The sequence below is a fragment of the Lithobates pipiens genome, unplaced genomic scaffold (genome assembly GCF_037356315.1).
Source record: "Lithobates pipiens isolate NorthernLeopardFrog02 unplaced genomic scaffold, aLitPip1_a1.2 Scaffold_28, whole genome shotgun sequence".
Classification (NCBI taxonomy): domain Eukaryota; kingdom Metazoa; phylum Chordata; class Amphibia; order Anura; family Ranidae; genus Lithobates; species Lithobates pipiens.
The window spans coordinates 46,773,439-46,792,996 of NW_027507789.1; the positions used below are offsets into that span (position 1 = coordinate 46,773,439).

A 19,558-nucleotide genomic window follows, 5' to 3' on the forward strand; every position below is an offset into this window, starting at 1 on the left:
AAGAAGATTGCCAAGACCCTGAATCTGAGCTGCAGCACGGTGGCCAAGACCATACAGCAGTTTAACAGGACAGGTTCCACTCAGAACAGGCCTCACCATGGTTGACAAAAGAAATTGAGTGCACGTGCTCAGAGTCATATCCAGAGGTTGTGTTTGGGAAATAGACATATGAGTGCTGCCAGCATTGCTGCAGAGGTTAAAGGGGTGGGGGGTCAGCCTGTCAGAGCTCAGGCCATATGCCGCACACTGCATCAAATAGGTCTGCATGGCTGTTGTCCCCGAAGGAAGCCTCTTCTAAAGATGATGAAAAAGAAAGCCCACAAACAGTTTGCTGAAGACAAGCAAACTAAGGACATGGATTTCTGGAACCATGCCCTGTGATCTGATGAGACCAAGATAAACTTATTTGGTTCAGATGGTGTCAAGTATGTGTGATGGCAACCAGGTAAGGAGTACAAAGACAAGTGCGTCTTGTCTACAGTCAAGCATGGTGGTGGGAGTGTCATAAAAACTGCCGGCACTGGTGAGCTACAGTTCATTGAGGGAACCATGAATGCCAACATGTACTGTGACATACTGAAGCAGAGCATGATGCCCTCCCTTCGGAGATTGGGCCGCAGGGCAGTATTCCAAGATGATAACGACCCCAAACACTCCTCCAAGATGACCACTGCCTTGCTAAAGAAGCTGAGGGTAAAGGTGATGGACTGGCCAAGCATGTCTCCAGACTTAAACCCTATTGAGTATCTGTGGGGCATACTCAAACGGAAGGTGGAGGAGCACAAGGTCTCTAACATTGACTCTTCTCCTACCTACCTGCTCTGTCCACGCAACTAAATGGGTCAGAGGAGTGACTCCTCTCATACCCTACCTGCTCTGTTCACAGAGCTAAATAGGTCAGAGGAGTGACTCCTTTCCTATCCTGCCTGCTCTGTTGACACAGCTAAATGGATCAGGGGAGTGACTCCTCTCCTACACTGCCTTCTCTGTTCACACAGCTGAATGGGTCAGAGGTGTGACTCCTCTCCTACCCTGCCTGCTCTGTTCACATAGCAAAATGGATCAGAGGAGTGACTCCTCTCCTACCCTACCTGCTCTGTCCAAACAGCTAAATGGGTCAGAGGAGTGACTCCTCTCCTACCCTGCCTGCTCTGTTCACACAGCAAAATGGATCAGAGGAGTGTCTCCTTCCTCTCCCTGCCTGCTCTGTTCACACTGCCAAAAGTGTTAGAGGAGTGCCTCCTCCCTTACCCTGCCTGCTTTGTTTATACAGCCAAATGAATCAGAAGAGTGACTCTTTTCTCTCCACACCTGCTCTGTTCAGATTTTTAAAGAACGCAGCTTTGTCTGTGCTCTTTAAAAAAAAAACATAATCCACTGTGACCACAATGCTATGGGTTCACCCTGCGAAAAAAGAGATCAAAACTGTAGCAAAAATCTAGAGCAACCAATAAGCTTCTTTCTTTTATTTTTTTTTTCAATTTTAAAGCTTAACTGAAAAAGCTGAAAATAGAAGCTGATTGATTGCCATGCACAGCTGCTCCAGATTCCGTCTGCTCCAGTTTTGATAAATTCTCCCCCTGTATTAGATTTTTATTTGTAAAAATAAAGATTTTAAAAACATAAAAAATATATAAAAAAATGTCTACAAAATGACAAACTAAAAAAGAAAAGAAAATAATATTGACCCTGAAAAAAACGTTATAGTTTTTCATTATGGTACAATTATCCTTTAACGTATTGTTTCACGCATACAGGAGACCAATATAATTTTATTTTTGGGCATAAATTCAGTTTTGTGTCTATGCCACTGCAGCCGATGAACCCTGTGATATCAGATAGAGCAGAGTGCAGTTGCTTCGCCATTGCAAACATCTCCTTTATATTCTCATGTTCTTTGTGGCCTCTGAATTCAATTAAACCGATGGGAAAAAAAAAAATAATAATAATAAACAGGCATTTTCTAAATGGAAACTTGTGATGCAAAGAAGCAAGGGGAGAATCATGCAAATTCATAACATGCGATCTGTCCTGCAAAGCTTGATTTGCCAAACATGCCCCATCAGATATTAGGTCCATTCTCTCTTTCAATCACCAATCAGCAGAGAACGCTCATACATATGCATCAAAGACAATTACACTCTCAGAATGAGGACACTACAGCCTGATGAAAACCAGCCTGTATAAAAAATATTCTCTTTTTTCTTTTTTACTTTTCCTTACTATAGCCTCCTATAGATGAATATGCTTAAAAGGGTTCATAAAAAATTCAGCCCATCACATACATGAAGGTTTAATAAGTGAGTCATGTGGTGTGGGTCAGAACCCCTTATTCATTTTTTGGCACCTGACAATATGCTATAGGGTAGACTTTCATGTGTCCATCATAGGCTTAGGAGGGGATGAGTGTACTATTCTGTTTATGTGTGCTAAATAGCAAAGAAGCAGCAAAAAAGAACTTTAAATAAAAATATCTCAGCTTTATTCATTGCTAATTAACTATAACATCTACAAACATGCATGTAAAGGTTTTATCATTTTCTTAAAGCTTAACCCCAGGCTAAGTTTTAATTACACAAATGACATACATATACTGTACATATGCAAGTGTCTTGCCTTTCAGAATATTTGCAGTTCTGTTCAGTGGTCTTGAGATCCTAGAACTGCTACAAGGTACACTATATTATCAAAAGTATTGGGACACCTGCCTTTACACGCACATGAACTTTAGTGGCATCCCAGTCTTAGTCCGTAGGGTTCAATATTGAGTTGGCCCACCCTTTGCAGCTATAACAGCTTTAATTCTTCTGGGAAGGCCGTCCACAAGGTTTAGGCGTGTGTCTATGGGAACATTTGACCATTCTTCCAGAAGCGCATTTGTGAGGTCAGGCACTGATGGTGGATAAGAAGGCCTGGCTCGCAGTCTCCACTCTAATTCATCCCAAAGGTGACCTATCATGTTGAGGTGCAGGCAGTCAGGTTCCTACACCCCAAACTCGCTCATTCATGTCTTTATGGACCTTGCTTTGTGAACTGGTGTGCAGTCAGGTTGGAACAGGAAGGAACCATCTCCAAACCGTTCCCACAAAGTTGAGGGGCATTAAAAATTGTCTAAAATGTCTTGGAATGCTGACACCTTAAGAATTTCCTTCACTGGAACTAATCATCCATGTCTTTATGGACCTTGCTTTGTGCACTGGTCCAAATCATTTGGTGGAGGGGGGATTATGGTGTGGGGTTGTTTTTCAGGGGTTGGGCTTGGCCCCTTAGTTCCAGTGAAGGGAACTCTTAAGGCGTCAGCATACCAAGACATTTTGGACAATTGTTTATAATCCCAACTTTGTGGGAACAGTTTAGGGATGGTTCCTTCCTGTTCCAACCTGACTGCATACCAGTGCACAAAGCAAGGTCCATAAAGACTTGGATGAGCGAGTTTGGGGTGCAGGAACTTAACTGACCTGCACAGAGTGCTAGCCTCAACCAATTATAACACCTTTGGGATGAATTAGAGCAGAGACGGCAAGCCAGGTCTTCTTGTCCACATCAGTTCCTGACCTCACAAATGCGCTTCTGGTCAAACATTCCAATAGACACACTCCTAAACCTTGTTGACAGCCTTCCCAGAAGAATTGAAGCTGTTATAGTTGCAAAGGGTGGGCCAACTCAATATTGAACCCTACAGACTAAGACTGGGATGTCATTAAAGTTCATGTGTGTGTAAAGGCAGGGCGTACCATTACTTTTATTAATATAGTGTAGTTTAGCTAAGTCAGTGGCTTCAGTTTTCTCCACTGCAACTGAGCAATACAGCTTAGTCCATTGCATAGTCTCAGCCCCCATTTGAAAAATGAGTAAGCTCATCTTGCTCTCTTCTCCTAGCAGCAAACCCCAGGTGTTAAAACGAGAGAAAGGTGCAGTGTAGTACAAGATTGGCTTAAAATATGAAGGAATATCAGTCACACTCCACTTAACTCCTCTTACAATATGTTTTAATAATCAATGAACCGACTGCATACAGAAATGTCTCCACTCTCCACCCAAAAGCCAACCTCCCTTGACGTGTTTCACCACTCCTGGCTTGTTCATGAGGATATGAGAAATGATTGGCTTACATTTTGCTCCTCCAAGCCTTGCTGTGTAGTTTAATGGAGCGATCTAATATAATGATATTTTTAATTAATACAAAAGTGTTTATAAACCACTTGACGCTCAGCTTTAATAGGTCAGTACAAGTTTAAAGTAAACCTGTAGCTTATGCAAAGTGCCTACCTACCCCGGCAGCATATACAGTAGTCATCTTACTATCATTAGTATGATATACTATGATATACTAATACATAAGATATACATATACATAAGTATCACCTAGTATGACAGCTGCCTTTAAGGTAAATGCCTTTCGATATCTGAAGTATTTTGTGGTTTTATATACTCCCTATATATTTTCATATGTAATATTTTTTCACAATTTTTTTCTCATGAACTATATGATCACATTCATGAATACCGGTATGTTACAAGGAATTCATCATTATTTTTTGACATGCAAAAATGTAGCTGTTGAAAGCCTTTTTTTCTCATAAACTATTATTTTACCCCATTATATTTTATTTTACCCCGATCTTAAATGCTCTAACTTGCTAGAATGGTAAACAATCACAAGCTAAAAATATTTTAAGAAGTGAAAATACATAAGGTAATCTTCAACTTCACGAGCTGCCATATATACAAATAATAATCAAATAATTACGGTAAATAATCAAAAAATAACAAATAAGCTTTTAAATTTTACATCTTCCCCCACAACCATCGCAAAATAATAATAAAAAAAAAACAACTGCTTTGAACAATATTTATGAGCTATAGGAAGGTTAATGCAGTATGTAAACCAAGGATAACAGGTCCATTACAAATATTATTAATCTAATAATATACTTTAAAAAACGTTTGGCAATCATAAGCTATAAGGGTGACTCTTCTACTTAACAATTTAAAGTTATCTCATAAAAGATAAAATTTAATTGTGTAGTATTAGATTATGGGGATCTGATTGGAGAACCACATTTATGGTGGTAGAACATTTATCAGATAGGAAGCTCTATAAGTCCACTTATTTGACCACAGATGTGAGTTAATCCACCAAATGATAAAAAAAGTGGCAAAAATAGCTCAGTGGATCCCAGAAGAATATGTTCCCTAAGGCAACCCTTTTATGTGCTAATTTATTGCACCTACCCTGGCCACTATGAAGCAGCTGAGGCGTAATGTGGCATGTAATGAATTACCAGAATGAATCATGTTTGAGTAGCCAAAATAGATACCTCTACTGTAAATCAGAAAGAAGTGTACATTTCAGTGGAGGTCTATTTGTGGAATTGGGACAGCAATTCTCTGCTTTAATTAGAATGCAAATCTAAAATTTTTTCTATCATCAGTCCTAAGATGTATCTAGGAACAATACAAAGGCTAACGTCTAGAGAAAACACAGTGCAGATCACAAGCTGTTTGATAAAACCTAGAACAAATTACACTTACAATGTTAATGAGACAACCAAACATATCAGTCTCTGCTGGTCCTTACAATTAAGCACCTAAAGCAACAATGGTAGGAGCTCAACCTTAAATTAGCCATTCATTACAGGGGGTTAAAGCAGAAGCCACCTGAGATCCACCTTGCCAGACATGTCATCTGAAGAAGGCATGGAGGCTCAAAAAACATCAGTGGAGACATTTTGTTATAGTTGGGTATTTTGTGAGAAAGCCCCCTGGTAAAACCAGTGATAATTTGTCACACACCAGATCTTGAGAGGTATATCTAATATAGCTTCTGTCTTTAGGTACCCTAGTGGCTAGCTGATTTAAAGTTGAGCGGCTACCATCTTTTCTTGACCCTCTGGATTTTTCAAAGCTTTTTTGATAAAACCTAGAACAAATTACACTCACAATACTGATGTGACAACAGAACATATCAGTCTCTGCTGGTCCTTACAATCAAGCACCTGAATGAACAATAGTGGGAGGTAAGCCTTAAATTATCCATTCAATAGAAGGGCTGAAAGCAGAAGCCACCAGAGATCCACCTTACCAGACCTGCCATTTGAAGAAGGCACGGAGCCCCAAAAAACACCAGTGGTGGCATTTTTTAATAGTTGGATATTTGGTAAGAAAGTGCCCTGGTAAAATCAGTGGTAATTCGTCTCACATCAGATCTTAAAGTGGAAGTAAACTCCCCTATCGTTTTCAGCCAAGGAAGCTGCCATCTTTGCCTCTGTTTAATCTTCCACTGCTATGGTGCTGCACATGTGATTCGTTATGACACCAGCCATGGTTTGATAGTTTGGCTGAGAGCACAGCCAATGTGCAGTTAGCATTCCCGGCATGCCCTTTTTTTTTAACTGTTTAAATCGATGGGTTTACTTCCACTTTAACCACTTCAATACAGGGCACTTAAACACCTTCCTGCCCAGACCAATTTTGAGCTTTCAGCGCTGTCGCACTTTGAATGACAATTGCGCGGTCATGCTACACTGTACCCAAATGAAATTTTTATCATTTTTTTCCCACAAATAGAGCTTTCTTTTGGTGGTATTTGATCACCTCTACGGTTTTTATTTTTTGCGCTACAAATAAAAAAATATCGAAAATTTTGAAAAAAAAAATGTTTTTTTTTGTTTCAGTTTCAAAACTTTCTAAATAAGTACGTTTTCTCCTTCACTGATGGGCACTGATGGGGCTACACTGATGGGCACTGATAAGGCGGCACTGATGGGCACCAATGAAGTGGCACTGATGAGGTGGCATTGATGGACACTGATAGGCGGCACTGATAGGCGACACGGATGGGCGACACGGATGGGCGACACGGATGGACACTGATAGGTGGCACAAATTGGCACTGATAGCTGGCACGGATTGGCATGGATGGGCGGCAGAGATGGGCATGGATAGGTGGCACAGATGGGCATGGATAGGCGGCACAGATGGGCATGGATAGGCGGCACAGATGGGCATGGGTGGGCACTGATAGGCGGCACAGGTGGGCACTGATAGGCGGCACAGGTGGGCACTCATAGGCGGCACAGGTGTTATACTGTACTAATGGATGCCAATCAGTGCCAAACAATAATGCATGCCAATCAGTGATGCCCATTGTGGGCACTGATTGGCATCCATTATGGGCACTGATTGGCATCCATTGTGCTGACTGGCATCCCTGGTGGTCTAGGGAGGATTACCTTTTCCCTGGTGGTCTGGTGGTCCAGTGTGGGCATCCTCCGGGGGGCTGTGCTGATAATCGATCAGCACAGACCCCCCCCCCCTGTCAGAGGAGCAGCCGATCGGCTCTCCTCTACTCGCGTCTGACAGACGCGAGTGAGGAGAAGCCGATCACCGGCTCTTCCCATTTACACTGTGATCAGCCGTGATTGGACACGGCTGATCACGTGGTAAAGAGTCTCCGTCGGAGACTCTTTACCGAGATCGTAGTTGCCGGGTAGTGATGGCCGAACGGTTCGCCCGGCGGTCGTTTCGCGGCGAATTTCCGACTTTCGCCGTCCGCGGGTTCGAACGCCTTTTTCCGTCGTTCGCCCCGGCGGACTTACGTGTTTAATGTATACAAGAACTTTAACCTTTCGTGACACGTTTATCATGTGTTACAGGACAACCAATTGAGACATGACAGCTCATGGACACTTGGACATTCCCCCTAACCTATAAATACACCCGATCCGGTGGCCATTTTACATTCTTTCTTCTGTCACTGTAGGGAAAGGATCCTGTGTGGAGTAGGGACAGAGAAAACGCTAGCTATTTGGTACACAAAAGTTCTTTTCAGGACTGGTATAGGTGTTAGGTCAGCAGCCTGAGTTTCTTTTGTCAGTTTAGATAAAGGGACAGAGCGCTGTATGCTGCTATTTTAGGGACAGCTCAGCCAGATTAGTCTTTCTTCATCATCATCATCATCATCATCATTAGCTGTTACTATCAGGTCCACAAAAGAGCTGTTCCAGCTAATCGTTCCAGCCTACTCTTTTTTGCCAATTTGTATAGGGACAGGCAGGAAGCAGTGTGTCAGGCAGTGAGGATAATTTTAAAGACTTGCTGTTACTATTAGTTCCACAAAGGTTCTTTTCAGGACTGGTATCAGTGGTACGGTAATAGGCTTGTACACGTATAATATTCTTTCTTCCAAATATAGAAAGAATATTATACTTGACTGCTGCCCTTCTGCTGCAGTCTGCTAATCATTCACAACTCACTTGTTCCACAAAGCTCTTTATCAGGACTGGTAACTTGGTCTGTCTAGGGTGCTACGGTACATAGGCTTGGGTGCGGTACAGTCTGCTGTTCTGTAAGGACCGCTATCGGTCCACAATACATAGGGTTGCCGTGCACTACTGCTGACCGCTGCCCTATACTGCAGCAGTCCTTCAGCGGTATAGGGACTGACGCACAGTCTGCTAAACACTAATACACAACCTGCTTGGTCCACAAAAGTTCTTATAAGGACTGGTAACTTGGTATAGGGTGCTACGGTACATAGGCCTGAGTGCAGTACAGTCTGCTGTTCTGTAAGGACCGCTATCGGTCCACAATACATAGGGTTGCCGTGCACTACTGCTGACCGCTGCCCTATACTGCAGCAGTCCTTCATTGGTATAGGGACTGACGTACAGTCTGCTAATCACTAACACACAACCTGCTTGGTCCACAAAAGTTCTTATAAGGACTGGTAACTTGGTATAGGGTGCTACGGTACATAGGCCTGAGTGCAGTACAGTCTGCTGTTCTGTAAGGACCGCTATCGGTCCACAATACATAGGGTTGCCGTGCACTACTGCTGACCGCTGCCCTATACTGCAGCAGTCCTTCATTGGTATAGGGACTGACGTACAGTCTGCTAATCACTAACACACAACCTGCTTGGTCCACAAAAGTTCTTATAAGGACTGGTAACTTGGTATAGGGTGCTACGGTACATAGGCCTGAGTGCGTTACAGTCTGCTGTTCTGTAAGGACCGCTATCGGTCCACAATACATAGGGTTGCCGTGCACTACTGCTGACCGCTGCCCTATACTGCAGCAGTCCTTCAGCGGTATAGGGACTGACGCACAGTCTGCTAAACACTAACACACAACCTGCTTGGTCCACAAAAGTTTTTATAAGGACTGGTAACTTGGTATAGGGTGCTACGGTACATAGGCCTGAGTGCAGTACAGTCTGCTGTTCTGTAAGGACCGCTATCGGTCCACAATACATAGGGTTGCCGTGCACTACTGCTGACCGCTGCCCTATACTGCAGCAGTCCTTCATTGGTATAGGGACTGACGTACAGTCTGCTAATCACTAACACACAACCTGCTTGGTCCACAAAAGTTCTTATAAGGACTGGTAACTTGGTATAGGGTGCTACGGTACATAGGCCTGAGTGCGTTACAGTCTGCTGTTCTGTAAGGACCGCTATCGGTCCACAATACATAGGGTTGCCGTGCACTACTGCTGACCGCTGCCCTATACTGCAGCAGTCCTTCATTGGTATAGGGACTGACGTACAGTCTGCTAATCACTAACACACAACCTGCTTGGTCCACAAAAGTTCTTATAAGGACTGGTAACTTGGTATAGGGTGCTACGGTACATAGGCCTGAGTGCGTTACAGTCTGCTGTTCTGTAAGGACCGCTATCGGTCCACAATACATAGGGTTGCCGTGCACTACTGCTGACCGCTGCCCTATACTGCAGCAGTCCTTCAGCGGTATAGGGACTGACGCACAGTCTGCTAAACACTAACACACAACCTGCTTGGTCCACAAAAGTTTTTATAAGGACTGGTAACTTGGTATAGGGTGCTACGGTACATAGGCCTGAGTGCAGTACAGTCTGCTGTTCTGTAAGGACCGCTATCGGTCCACAATACATAGGGTTGCCGTGCACTACTGCTGACCGCTGCCCTATACTGCAGCAGTCCTTCATTGGTATAGGGACTGACGTACAGTCTGCTAATCACTAACACACAACCTGCTTGGTCCACAAAAGTTCTTATAAGGACTGGTAACTTGGTATAGGGTGCTACGGTACATAGGCCTGAGTGCGTTACAGTCTGCTGTTCTGTAAGGACCGCTATCGGTCCACAATACATAGGGTTGCCGTGCACTACTGCTGACCGCTGCCCTATACTGCAGCAGTCCTTCATTGGTATAGGGACTGACGTACAGTCTGCTAATCACTAACACACAACCTGCTTGGTCCACAAAAGTTCTTATAAGGACTGGTAACTTGGTATAGGGTGCTACGGTACATAGGCCTGAGTGCGTTACAGTCTGCTGTTCTGTAAGGACCGCTATCGGTCCACAATACATAGGGTTGCCGTGCACTACTGCTGACCGCTGCCCTATACTGCAGCAGTCCTTCAGCGGTATAGGGACTGACGCACAGTCTGCTAAACACTAACACACAACCTGCTTGGTCCACAAAAGTTTTTATAAGGACTGGTAACTTGGTATAGGGTGCTACGGTACATAGGCCTGAGTGCAGTACAGTCTGCTGTTCTGTAAGGACCGCTATCGGTCCACAATACATAGGGTTGCCGTGCACTACTGCTGACCGCTGCCCTATACTGCAGCAGTCCTTCATTGGTATAGGGACTGACGTACAGTCTGCTAATCACTAACACACAACCTGCTTGGTCCACAAAAGTTCTTATAAGGACTGGTAACTTGGTATAGGGTGCTACGGTACATAGGCCTGAGTGCGTTACAGTCTGCTGTTCTGTAAGGACCGCTATCGGTCCACAATACATAGGGTTGCCGTGCACTACTGCTGACCGCTGCCCTATACTGCAGCAGTCCTTCAGCGGTATAGGGACTGACGTACAGTCTGCTAAACACTAATACACAACCTGCTTGGTCCACAAAAGTTCTTATAAGGACTGGTAACTTGGTATAGGGTGCTACGGTACATAGGCTTGAGTGCGGTACAGTCTGCTGTTCTGTAAGGACCGCTATCGGTCCACAATAGATAGGGTTGACGTGCACCACTGCTGACCGCTCACCTATACTGCAGCAGTCCTTCAGCGGTATAGGGACTGACGTACAGTCTGCTAATCACTAACACACAACCTGCTTGTTCCACAAAAGTTCTTATAAGGACTGGTAACTTGGTATAGGGTGCTACGGTACATAGGCCTGAGTGCGTTACAGTCTGCTGTTCTGTAAGGACCGCTATCGGTCCACAATACATAGGGTTGCCGTGCACTACTGCTGACCGCTGCCCTATACTGCAGCAGTCCTTCATTGGTATAGGGACTGACGTACAGTCTGCTAATCACTAACACACAACCTGCTTGGTCCACAAAAGTTCTTATAAGGACTGGTAACTTGGTATAGGGTGCTACGGTACATAGGCCTGAGTGCGTTACAGTCTGCTGTTCTGTAAGGACCGCTATCGGTCCACAATACATAGGGTTGCCGTGCACTACTGCTGACCGCTGCCCTATACTGCAGCAGTCCTTCATTGGTATAGGGACTGACGTACAGTCTGCTAATCACTAACACACAACCTGCTTGGTCCACAAAAGTTCTTATAAGGACTGGTAACTTGGTATAGGGTGCTACGGTACATAGGCCTGAGTGCGTTACAGTCTGCTGTTCTGTAAGGACCGCTATCGGTCCACAATACATAGGGTTGCCGTGCACTACTGCTGACCGCTGCCCTATACTGCAGCAGTCCTTCAGCGGTATAGGGACTGACGCACAGTCTGCTAAACACTAACACACAACCTGCTTGGTCCACAAAAGTTTTTATAAGGACTGGTAACTTGGTATAGGGTGCTACGGTACATAGGCCTGAGTGCAGTACAGTCTGCTGTTCTGTAAGGACCGCTATCGGTCCACAATACATAGGGTTGCCGTGCACTACTGCTGACCGCTGCCCTATACTGCAGCAGTCCTTCATTGGTATAGGGACTGACGTACAGTCTGCTAATCACTAACACACAACCTGCTTGGTCCACAAAAGTTCTTATAAGGACTGGTAACTTGGTATAGGGTGCTACGGTACATAGGCCTGAGTGCGTTACAGTCTGCTGTTCTGTAAGGACCGCTATCGGTCCACAATACATAGGGTTGCCGTGCACTACTGCTGACCGCTGCCCTATACTGCAGCAGTCCTTCAGCGGTATAGGGACTGACGTACAGTCTGCTAAACACTAATACACAACCTGCTTGGTCCACAAAAGTTCTTATAAGGACTGGTAACTTGGTATAGGGTGCTACGGTACATAGGCTTGAGTGCGGTACAGTCTGCTGTTCTGTAAGGACCGCTATAGGTCCACAATAGATAGGGTTGACGTGCACCACTGCTGACCGCTCACCTATACTGCAGCAGTCCTTCAGCGGTATAGGGACTAAGAGTTTTGTCACAGGGTCATTTAAAAAATGACATGCAGAGGAAGAGGCAGGCCCTTCCGCAGGGGTGGTAGGGGTAGGGCAGGAGCAACAGGCTTGAGCCAAAGTGGGAAGTTGCAGAAGGTGCGTTCAATTACTTTAAAGGATGCACCAGACTTGGTTGAGTGGCTCGCTCAGCCTTACTCTTCTGCACCCTCCTCATCCTCTCGATCTGCACCCTCTTCTTCACTCTCTGCTATGTGCACCCCCAAAGACACTACCACCAACAACACGACCACCACCACCACCACCACATACCTTCCGCTTGAGTCACTGGAATTATTTTCCGATCCATATCAAGAGGACATTTCTGATGCGCAGCCACTCTTGGTATTGGATCAGGAAGAGGAGGTAGCAACAAGCGCTACTCAGCAGTCTGACGCCAGTACCCAGATCAGCCCAAGGAGGAGGTTGGTCCCCGGTGTTGCTGCCTACTCTACTTATAGCGGTGGGGAAGGTGACGTTGATGATGACGTGTCTAGTGATGTCACGTGGGTGCCCACAAGAGAGGAAGAGGAGGGGAGTTCAGAGGGAGATATGGACCAGCAGATAGGGAGGAGAAGCAGCAATGACTTACATTGCACAGCAGGGACAAAGCAGACTGCAAATGTATCAGGAGCGAGTCATCGACCATGTACGGTCACATCTGGCGCTCCCAGGACACCGGCACATGGCTCCGCAGTGTGGGCTTTTTTTAACGTGTCCGCTGCTGACAATAGCGTTGCCATCTGCAATCTTTGCAGTCAACGCGTTAGTCGCGGTAAGCCCAATACTCACCTAGGGACGACCGCCTTAAGAAGGCACATGAGCAGCCATCACCGAGCCCAGTGGGAGCAACGGAACACACAAAGCCACACTGCAGGCTCTCACCGTCCAGCCTCGTCTTCTACTTCTCCTTCTCCTCTCTCCTCACAATTGTCCTCCACTCCACCTTCCATCACGCCAAGCTCACATTTTTCTGCAAAAAGGCAGGCTTCCGTGGGCCTAATGTTTGAGCGTAAAAAAATGATGACGCCGGATAACCCTCTTGCCCAACGGTTGGCGGCTGGCTTGTCAGAACTCATAGCCCGCCAACTACTGCCATATAAACTGGTGGACTCGGAGGCCTTTCGCAAATTTGTGGCCATTGGAACACCACAATGGAAGGTCCCAGGAAGGAAGTATTTCTCAGAGAAGGGCATCCCAGAGCTATATGGCCATGTTCAGCGGCAAGTGAATGTATCTCTGGCACACAGTGTCGGTGCCAAGATACATCTGACCACAGACACGTGGTCTAGCAAACACGGGCAGGGAAGGTATATCAGTTTTACTGCCCACTGGGTGAACCTTCTGACGGCCGTCAAGCATGTAACCCGTGGCACCCGTGTAGATTTGGTTTTACCGCCACGGATTGCATGCAGGCCTGACTCTTCTTCTCCTCCTCCTACTCCATCCTCCTCCCTCTCCTCCTCAGCTGCCTCCTCCTTTTCCGCTGCTAGCGTCTCTTCCACTGCACCGCCCAAGCTCCCCAGAACCTATTCCACATGCCAGGTGAGACGTTGCCATGCCGTGCTGCGTCTGTTGTGCCTGGAAGCAAAGAGCCACACTGGCCCGGCACTCCTTTCAGCTTTGCGTTCACAGGCAGATGAGTGGCTAACACCGCTCAATTTGACAGTTGGTAAAGTGGTGTGTGACAACGGTGCCAATCTGCTTAGCGCATTGAAACAGGGCAAAATCACGCACGTGCCGTGCATGGCACACGTCTTAAACTTGGTCGTGCAGCGATTCCTTGTCAAATACCCTGGGGTCCAGGACATCTTGCGGCAGGCAAGGAAAATCTCGGCCCATTTCAGAAGATCTTACACGGCCATGGCTCGCCTTGCTGACATTCAGCGGCGACACCATCTGCCGGTCAGACGTCTTATTTGCGATTGCCCGACGCGATGGAACTCAACCTTCTATATGCTTGATAGGCTGCTCCAGCAGAAACGTGCAGTTAACGTCTACCTGTATGAACTCTGCGAAAGAAACGGTTCTGGGGAGCTGGGTTTTTTTTCACCGCGCCAGTGGCTGCTCATGCGCGACACATGCAGACTTCTGCGGCCATTTGAGGAGATCACCAAACTGGTCAGTCGCAGCCATGGCGCCATCAGTGACATGGTACCTTATGCCTTCTTTCTGGAGCGTGCATTGCGTCGTGTCATTGATCAGGCTGTGGAGGAGCAGGAGCGGGAAGATGAGGAAGTCGCAATGCTGGATGAATTCCCAGGGGGGGCTACTCTATCTGAGACAAGTCAACAACAGGAGTCTGATGAGGAGTCAGAGGAGGATGGTGCCGGGGCGGATGAGCAGGAGCAAGAAGAGCATGCTTTAAACCTTTCTGGGATCCCTGTTGTGCGAGGATGGGGAGAGGAGAATGAAGAGGACGACATTATCCTGGATGATGAGCAGGAGCCAGGCCACCACACCGCTTCCACTTTAGTGCAAATGGGGGCCTTCATGCTCCAGTGTTTTAATAGGGACCCCCGTATAAAAAGCATGAGGGTCAAGGACCAGTACTGGGTGGCAACGTACTTAGACCCCCGGTACAAACACAAAATGGCGGAAATGTTACCGCCGTCGCAGAGGGCTGTCAGAATGCAGCACTTCCAGGCCTTGCTTCGAGAAATGCTGCATTCTGCTTTTGCGTGCGCTGGCAGAGGAGCAATTCCCACTCCCAGAGAAGGATTTGCGGGTACCAATCCAACAGCGCCTGCAAGAAGAGGCCGGTTTGAAGATGTGTTGGTGACTTCGGATATGAGGTCATTCTTTCAGCCGACCCATCGACAGGTGTCATCCGGATCCAGCATCAGGGAACGCCTAGACCGTCAGGTGTCCGACTACATTGGGTTAACGGCCGATGTGGACGCTCTGAGGAGTGATGAACCCCTAGACTACTGGGTGGGCAGGCTTGACCTCTGGCCAGAGCTTGCCCAATTTGCAATCGAACTGTTGGCTTGCCCCTCATCCAGTGTCCTGTCCGAAAGGACGTTCAGCGCAGCAGGGGGGATTGTGACCGATAAGCGTACTCGCCTAGCTCACCACAGTGTTAACTACCTCACATTTCTAAAAATGAATGAGGCATGGATCTCGGAGGAATTCAACACATGTGATCAGTAGACCATGTATATGTCTATAAACAATTTTTGGAATCAAGCACACAGACCTTCTTAATTCATTTGGCTCACTTCCCTGACCCAAAAAAGCACACCGTACTATATGCCCCTACCCTCCTCTTTGAAGAGGTTGAGCGGTGTCATATTTCTACTGGGGCTGCTTATTATGAGGGGTTCCCACCATCCCTGTGCTGTGCTGACTTCCTCCTGGGTGTTCTTATTATGAGGGGCTCCCACCATCCCTGTGCTGTGCTGACTTCCTCCTGGGGGTTCTTATTATGAGGGGATCACACCATCCCTGTGCTGTGCTGACTTCCTCCTGGGGCTGCTTACGGTGCTGCTGTCAGCGCTGTATGTCACGGAGCTGCTGTCAGCGCTGTATGTCACGGAGCTGCTGTCAGCGCTGTATGTCACGGAGCTGCTGTCAGCGCTGTATGTCACGGAGCTGCTGTCAGCGCTGTATGTCACGGAGCTGCTGTCAGCGCTGTATGTCACGGAACTGCTGTCAGCGCTGTATGTCACGGAGCTGCTGTCAGCGCTGTATGTCACGGAGCTGCTGTCAGCGCTGTATGTCACGGAGCTGCTGTCAGCGCTGTATGTCACGGAGCTGCTGTCAGCGCTGTATGTCACGGAGCTGCTGTCAGCGCTGTATGTCACGGAGCTGCTGTCAGCGCTGTATGTCACGGTGCTGCTGTCAGCGCTGTATGTCACGGAGCTGCTGTCAGCGCTGTATGTCACGGAGCTGCTGTCAGTGCTGTATGTCACGGAGCTGCTGTCAGCGCTGTATGTCACGGAGCTGCTGTCAGCGCTGTATGTCACGGAGCTGCTGTCAGCGCTGTATGTCACGGTGCTGCTGTCAGCGCTGTATGTCACGGAGCTGCTGTCAGCGCTGTATGTCACGGAGCTGCTGTCAGCGCTGTATGTCACGGAGCTGCTGTCAGCGCTGTATGTCACGGAGCTGCTGTCAGCGCTGTATGTCACGGAGCTGCTGTCAGCGCTGTATGTCACGGTGCTGATGTCAGTGCTCTGTATTACGGTGCTGCTGTCAGTGCTCTGTATCTCCTGCACCCTCTTGTTTGCCTACCCTGGTCCCTGACCTTCCCTCTCCTCCATTGCCTTCATTAGCTCCATAGTCCTGAATTGTCAGAACAATTTCCCAAATAAAAAAAAAATGCTTGTAGTTATCGATCCCAAATTCACCTCATACATGTATTATGCTATTGTCCAGGTGGTGGGACTACGTGCTACCCCCTAATAATTACCCCGTGGCCGCAAATTCGACCTAAAGGTTTGCGAAATTCGCCTCCCATTGAAGTCAATGGAGCCCGCGGCGAACGGTCGTTTTCGCGAACGTTTGTGTCCGTTCGCGTTTCGCGTTCGCGAAACGTCCCGTCGGAAGTTCGTCCATCACTATTGCCGGGTGTCATACTGACACCCCGCAACAACGATCGCCGCGATGCGCGCCCCCGGGGGCGCGCAGCGGCTCATAATCCTGAGGACGTCATATGACGTCCGGTCAGGATTATGAAACCACTTTGCCACCGTCAATTTGTAATAGGGCGGGCGGCAAGTGGTTAAGAGGTGTATCTGAGATGGCTCCTGCCTTTAGGTATCCTAGTAGCTAGCTAATACCTTTATCCTCTGGACTGGAATGCCCTGTACACATGTTCGGACTTTCCAACGGAAAATGCACAATCGGATCGTGTTGTCGGAAAATCCGATCGTGTGTGGGCTCCATCTGACTTTGCAGTCGAAATTTCCGACACACAAAGTTTGAGAGCTGGATTTAAAATTTTCCGACATAAAAATCTGATCGTTTAAATTCTGATTGTGTGTAGACAATTCCGACGGACAAAGTGCCACGCATGCTCAGAATAAATTACGAGACGAAAGCTATTGGCTACTGGCCTCTTTATAGTCCCGTCGTACGTGTTGTACATCACCTCGTTCTGAAAGATCAGATTTTCTTTGTGCGATTGTGTGTATGCAAGACAAGTTGGATTTTGTCGTCGCAATGTCCGACCGTGTGTACAAGGCATTAGAGGCCGCTAAACTAATTTGGCCCATTCATATTGGAAGTGCAGATTGTAAATAATTTTATCATTAAAGCTTTTGATCTGCACTCTCTGGTGCACCTGGATGCAGTCTACATGGTGATATTTGAAGATGCAACACATCTATTACTTCCTTGGGGACAGTTGAAGCAGGTAACAACTTAAATTATGGCTTAACATATCAAAATCCTTATCAACACTGCATTCCCAACATTGGGTGTAGATATTTTTCAAATAAAAAGAGAACTTACTGTGGGTAGCTGTGAGGTGAGAAGATGTCCTTCTTGGCTTAACATGTTGGACACCATGATTGCAGGTAGGTCCATGTTCTGATAGGAGTAAGTGGGTATCAAGCTGTTTGGAGGGAGGCTGTGACACAGTGAGTGATATCCAGACTCATGGTCCACCAAGTGCATCAGGGAGTGATCCGGTAGATTCGGAGGTGTGATGGGAGGTATCTCATAGTCTTCATTGCTTTCATTTTGACCGTTATATGTCTGAATGAAACAAGGTACATTATTAAACCCTAAAATAGTGTACAGAATGTGGGTAAATCATGAGTAGAACACCAAATAAAAATAAATAATTAATATTTCTATCTCTATTCCTTTTCCATGTCTCAGTGACACCTTAGGGCAGTGATGGCCAACCTTGGCACCCCAGATGTTTTGGAATGACATTTCCCATGATGCTCATGGACACTGCAATGCAATTGAGCATCACGGGAAATGTAGTTCCAAAACATCTGGGGAGCCAAGGTTCACCATCACTGCTATAGGGTGTAAAGATGACGTTAGTGGTACAGGAAGTGAGCAGAAATTTCCTTAGTGAAGATACAGCAATAAAGCGGGTTCTAATCCTTCCTTATTATATATTTAAAAAATGGCTAGAGTTGAGCTTTTATTGTATTTAGTCAAAACAAATTACAAGAATTGTATTTATAGAAGGAGTAAAGCATAATCATTGCTCTACTAACTATGCTGGAAGGATGTGTAATAGACAAATATAGCCCAGACCACACAGATGATGCAACGTTTCAAACAGTTAATGACACACATTATTTCTTTTAATAGAGTCTGAAACCCCTTTTCTATAAGAGTTGTGCATTTTACATATTTAGACAGTAAGCCCCGGCAGTCAAGAAATGCTCTGGCATTGCATTTGTGGAGATTGAGGAGGAGAAGTCCATAGCACACATCAAGGGCAATGCAGCCAGGACAGTCAGTGCACCAAACATGAAAACAATTGGTGTAGTTTATAATAATAAAAAAACTGTGCTAAAACAAATAGGGAGGCTGCCATTGCTGGCCTGGAAATGCTATTTGCCCTCGCTGTCTCCAACTTTAATACATTTCAGATCCAGACAAGCAAGTGAAATCAGAGCAAAGCCATAACTGCTAATCTCAATGTATAGTTATTTCAACTATCTACAGTATTTAGCTGTTTTCCTGCAGTCTAGTTTTAAATAATAAATAAAGAATAGAACACAAATGAATGCAGCCTGTATTCATTAATACATCATTCAATTATTATTATTTTTTTTAATGCAAAGCAGCGCAAGTGCCTGATTTGACGTGGCTTTAGCCTCTTGCGGTGCCTTATACAGCAGCTCTTAGCCCTTGTACACACGGTCGGACATTCCAACGGAAAATGTCAGATCGGACCGTGTTGTCGGATAATCCGACCATGTGTGGGCTACATCGGACTGTTTCCGTTGGAATATTCGACCAACAAAGTTTAAGTACTGGGCTATAAAATTTTCCGACAACATGATCTGATCGGACTTTGTCCAATTGTGTGTAGATAATTCCGATCAGACAAAGTGCCGCGCATGCTCAGATCAAATTCCTAGACCAAAGCTATTGGCTACTAGCCTGAACGTAGTCCCGTCGTAACAAAATAACGTCATCACGTTACGAATGATCG

General features: G+C 46.2%; 1 protein-coding gene across 5 annotated transcripts in view; it reads right to left on the bottom strand.

Annotated features, from left to right (window-relative positions):
* The window catches only part of TOX2 (TOX high mobility group box family member 2), a 209,776-nt gene that overhangs the window by 59,043 nt on the left and 131,175 nt on the right, over positions 1–19,558 (bottom strand). For all 5 annotated transcript variants that reach the window (XM_077459178.1, XM_077459175.1, XM_077459179.1 and 2 more), the window contains exon 3: positions 17,884–18,129. In XM_077459178.1, the coding sequence (XP_077315304.1) occupies positions 17,884–18,129 (246 nt within the window). The remainder of the gene's footprint in view (positions 1–17,883; positions 18,130–19,558) is intronic.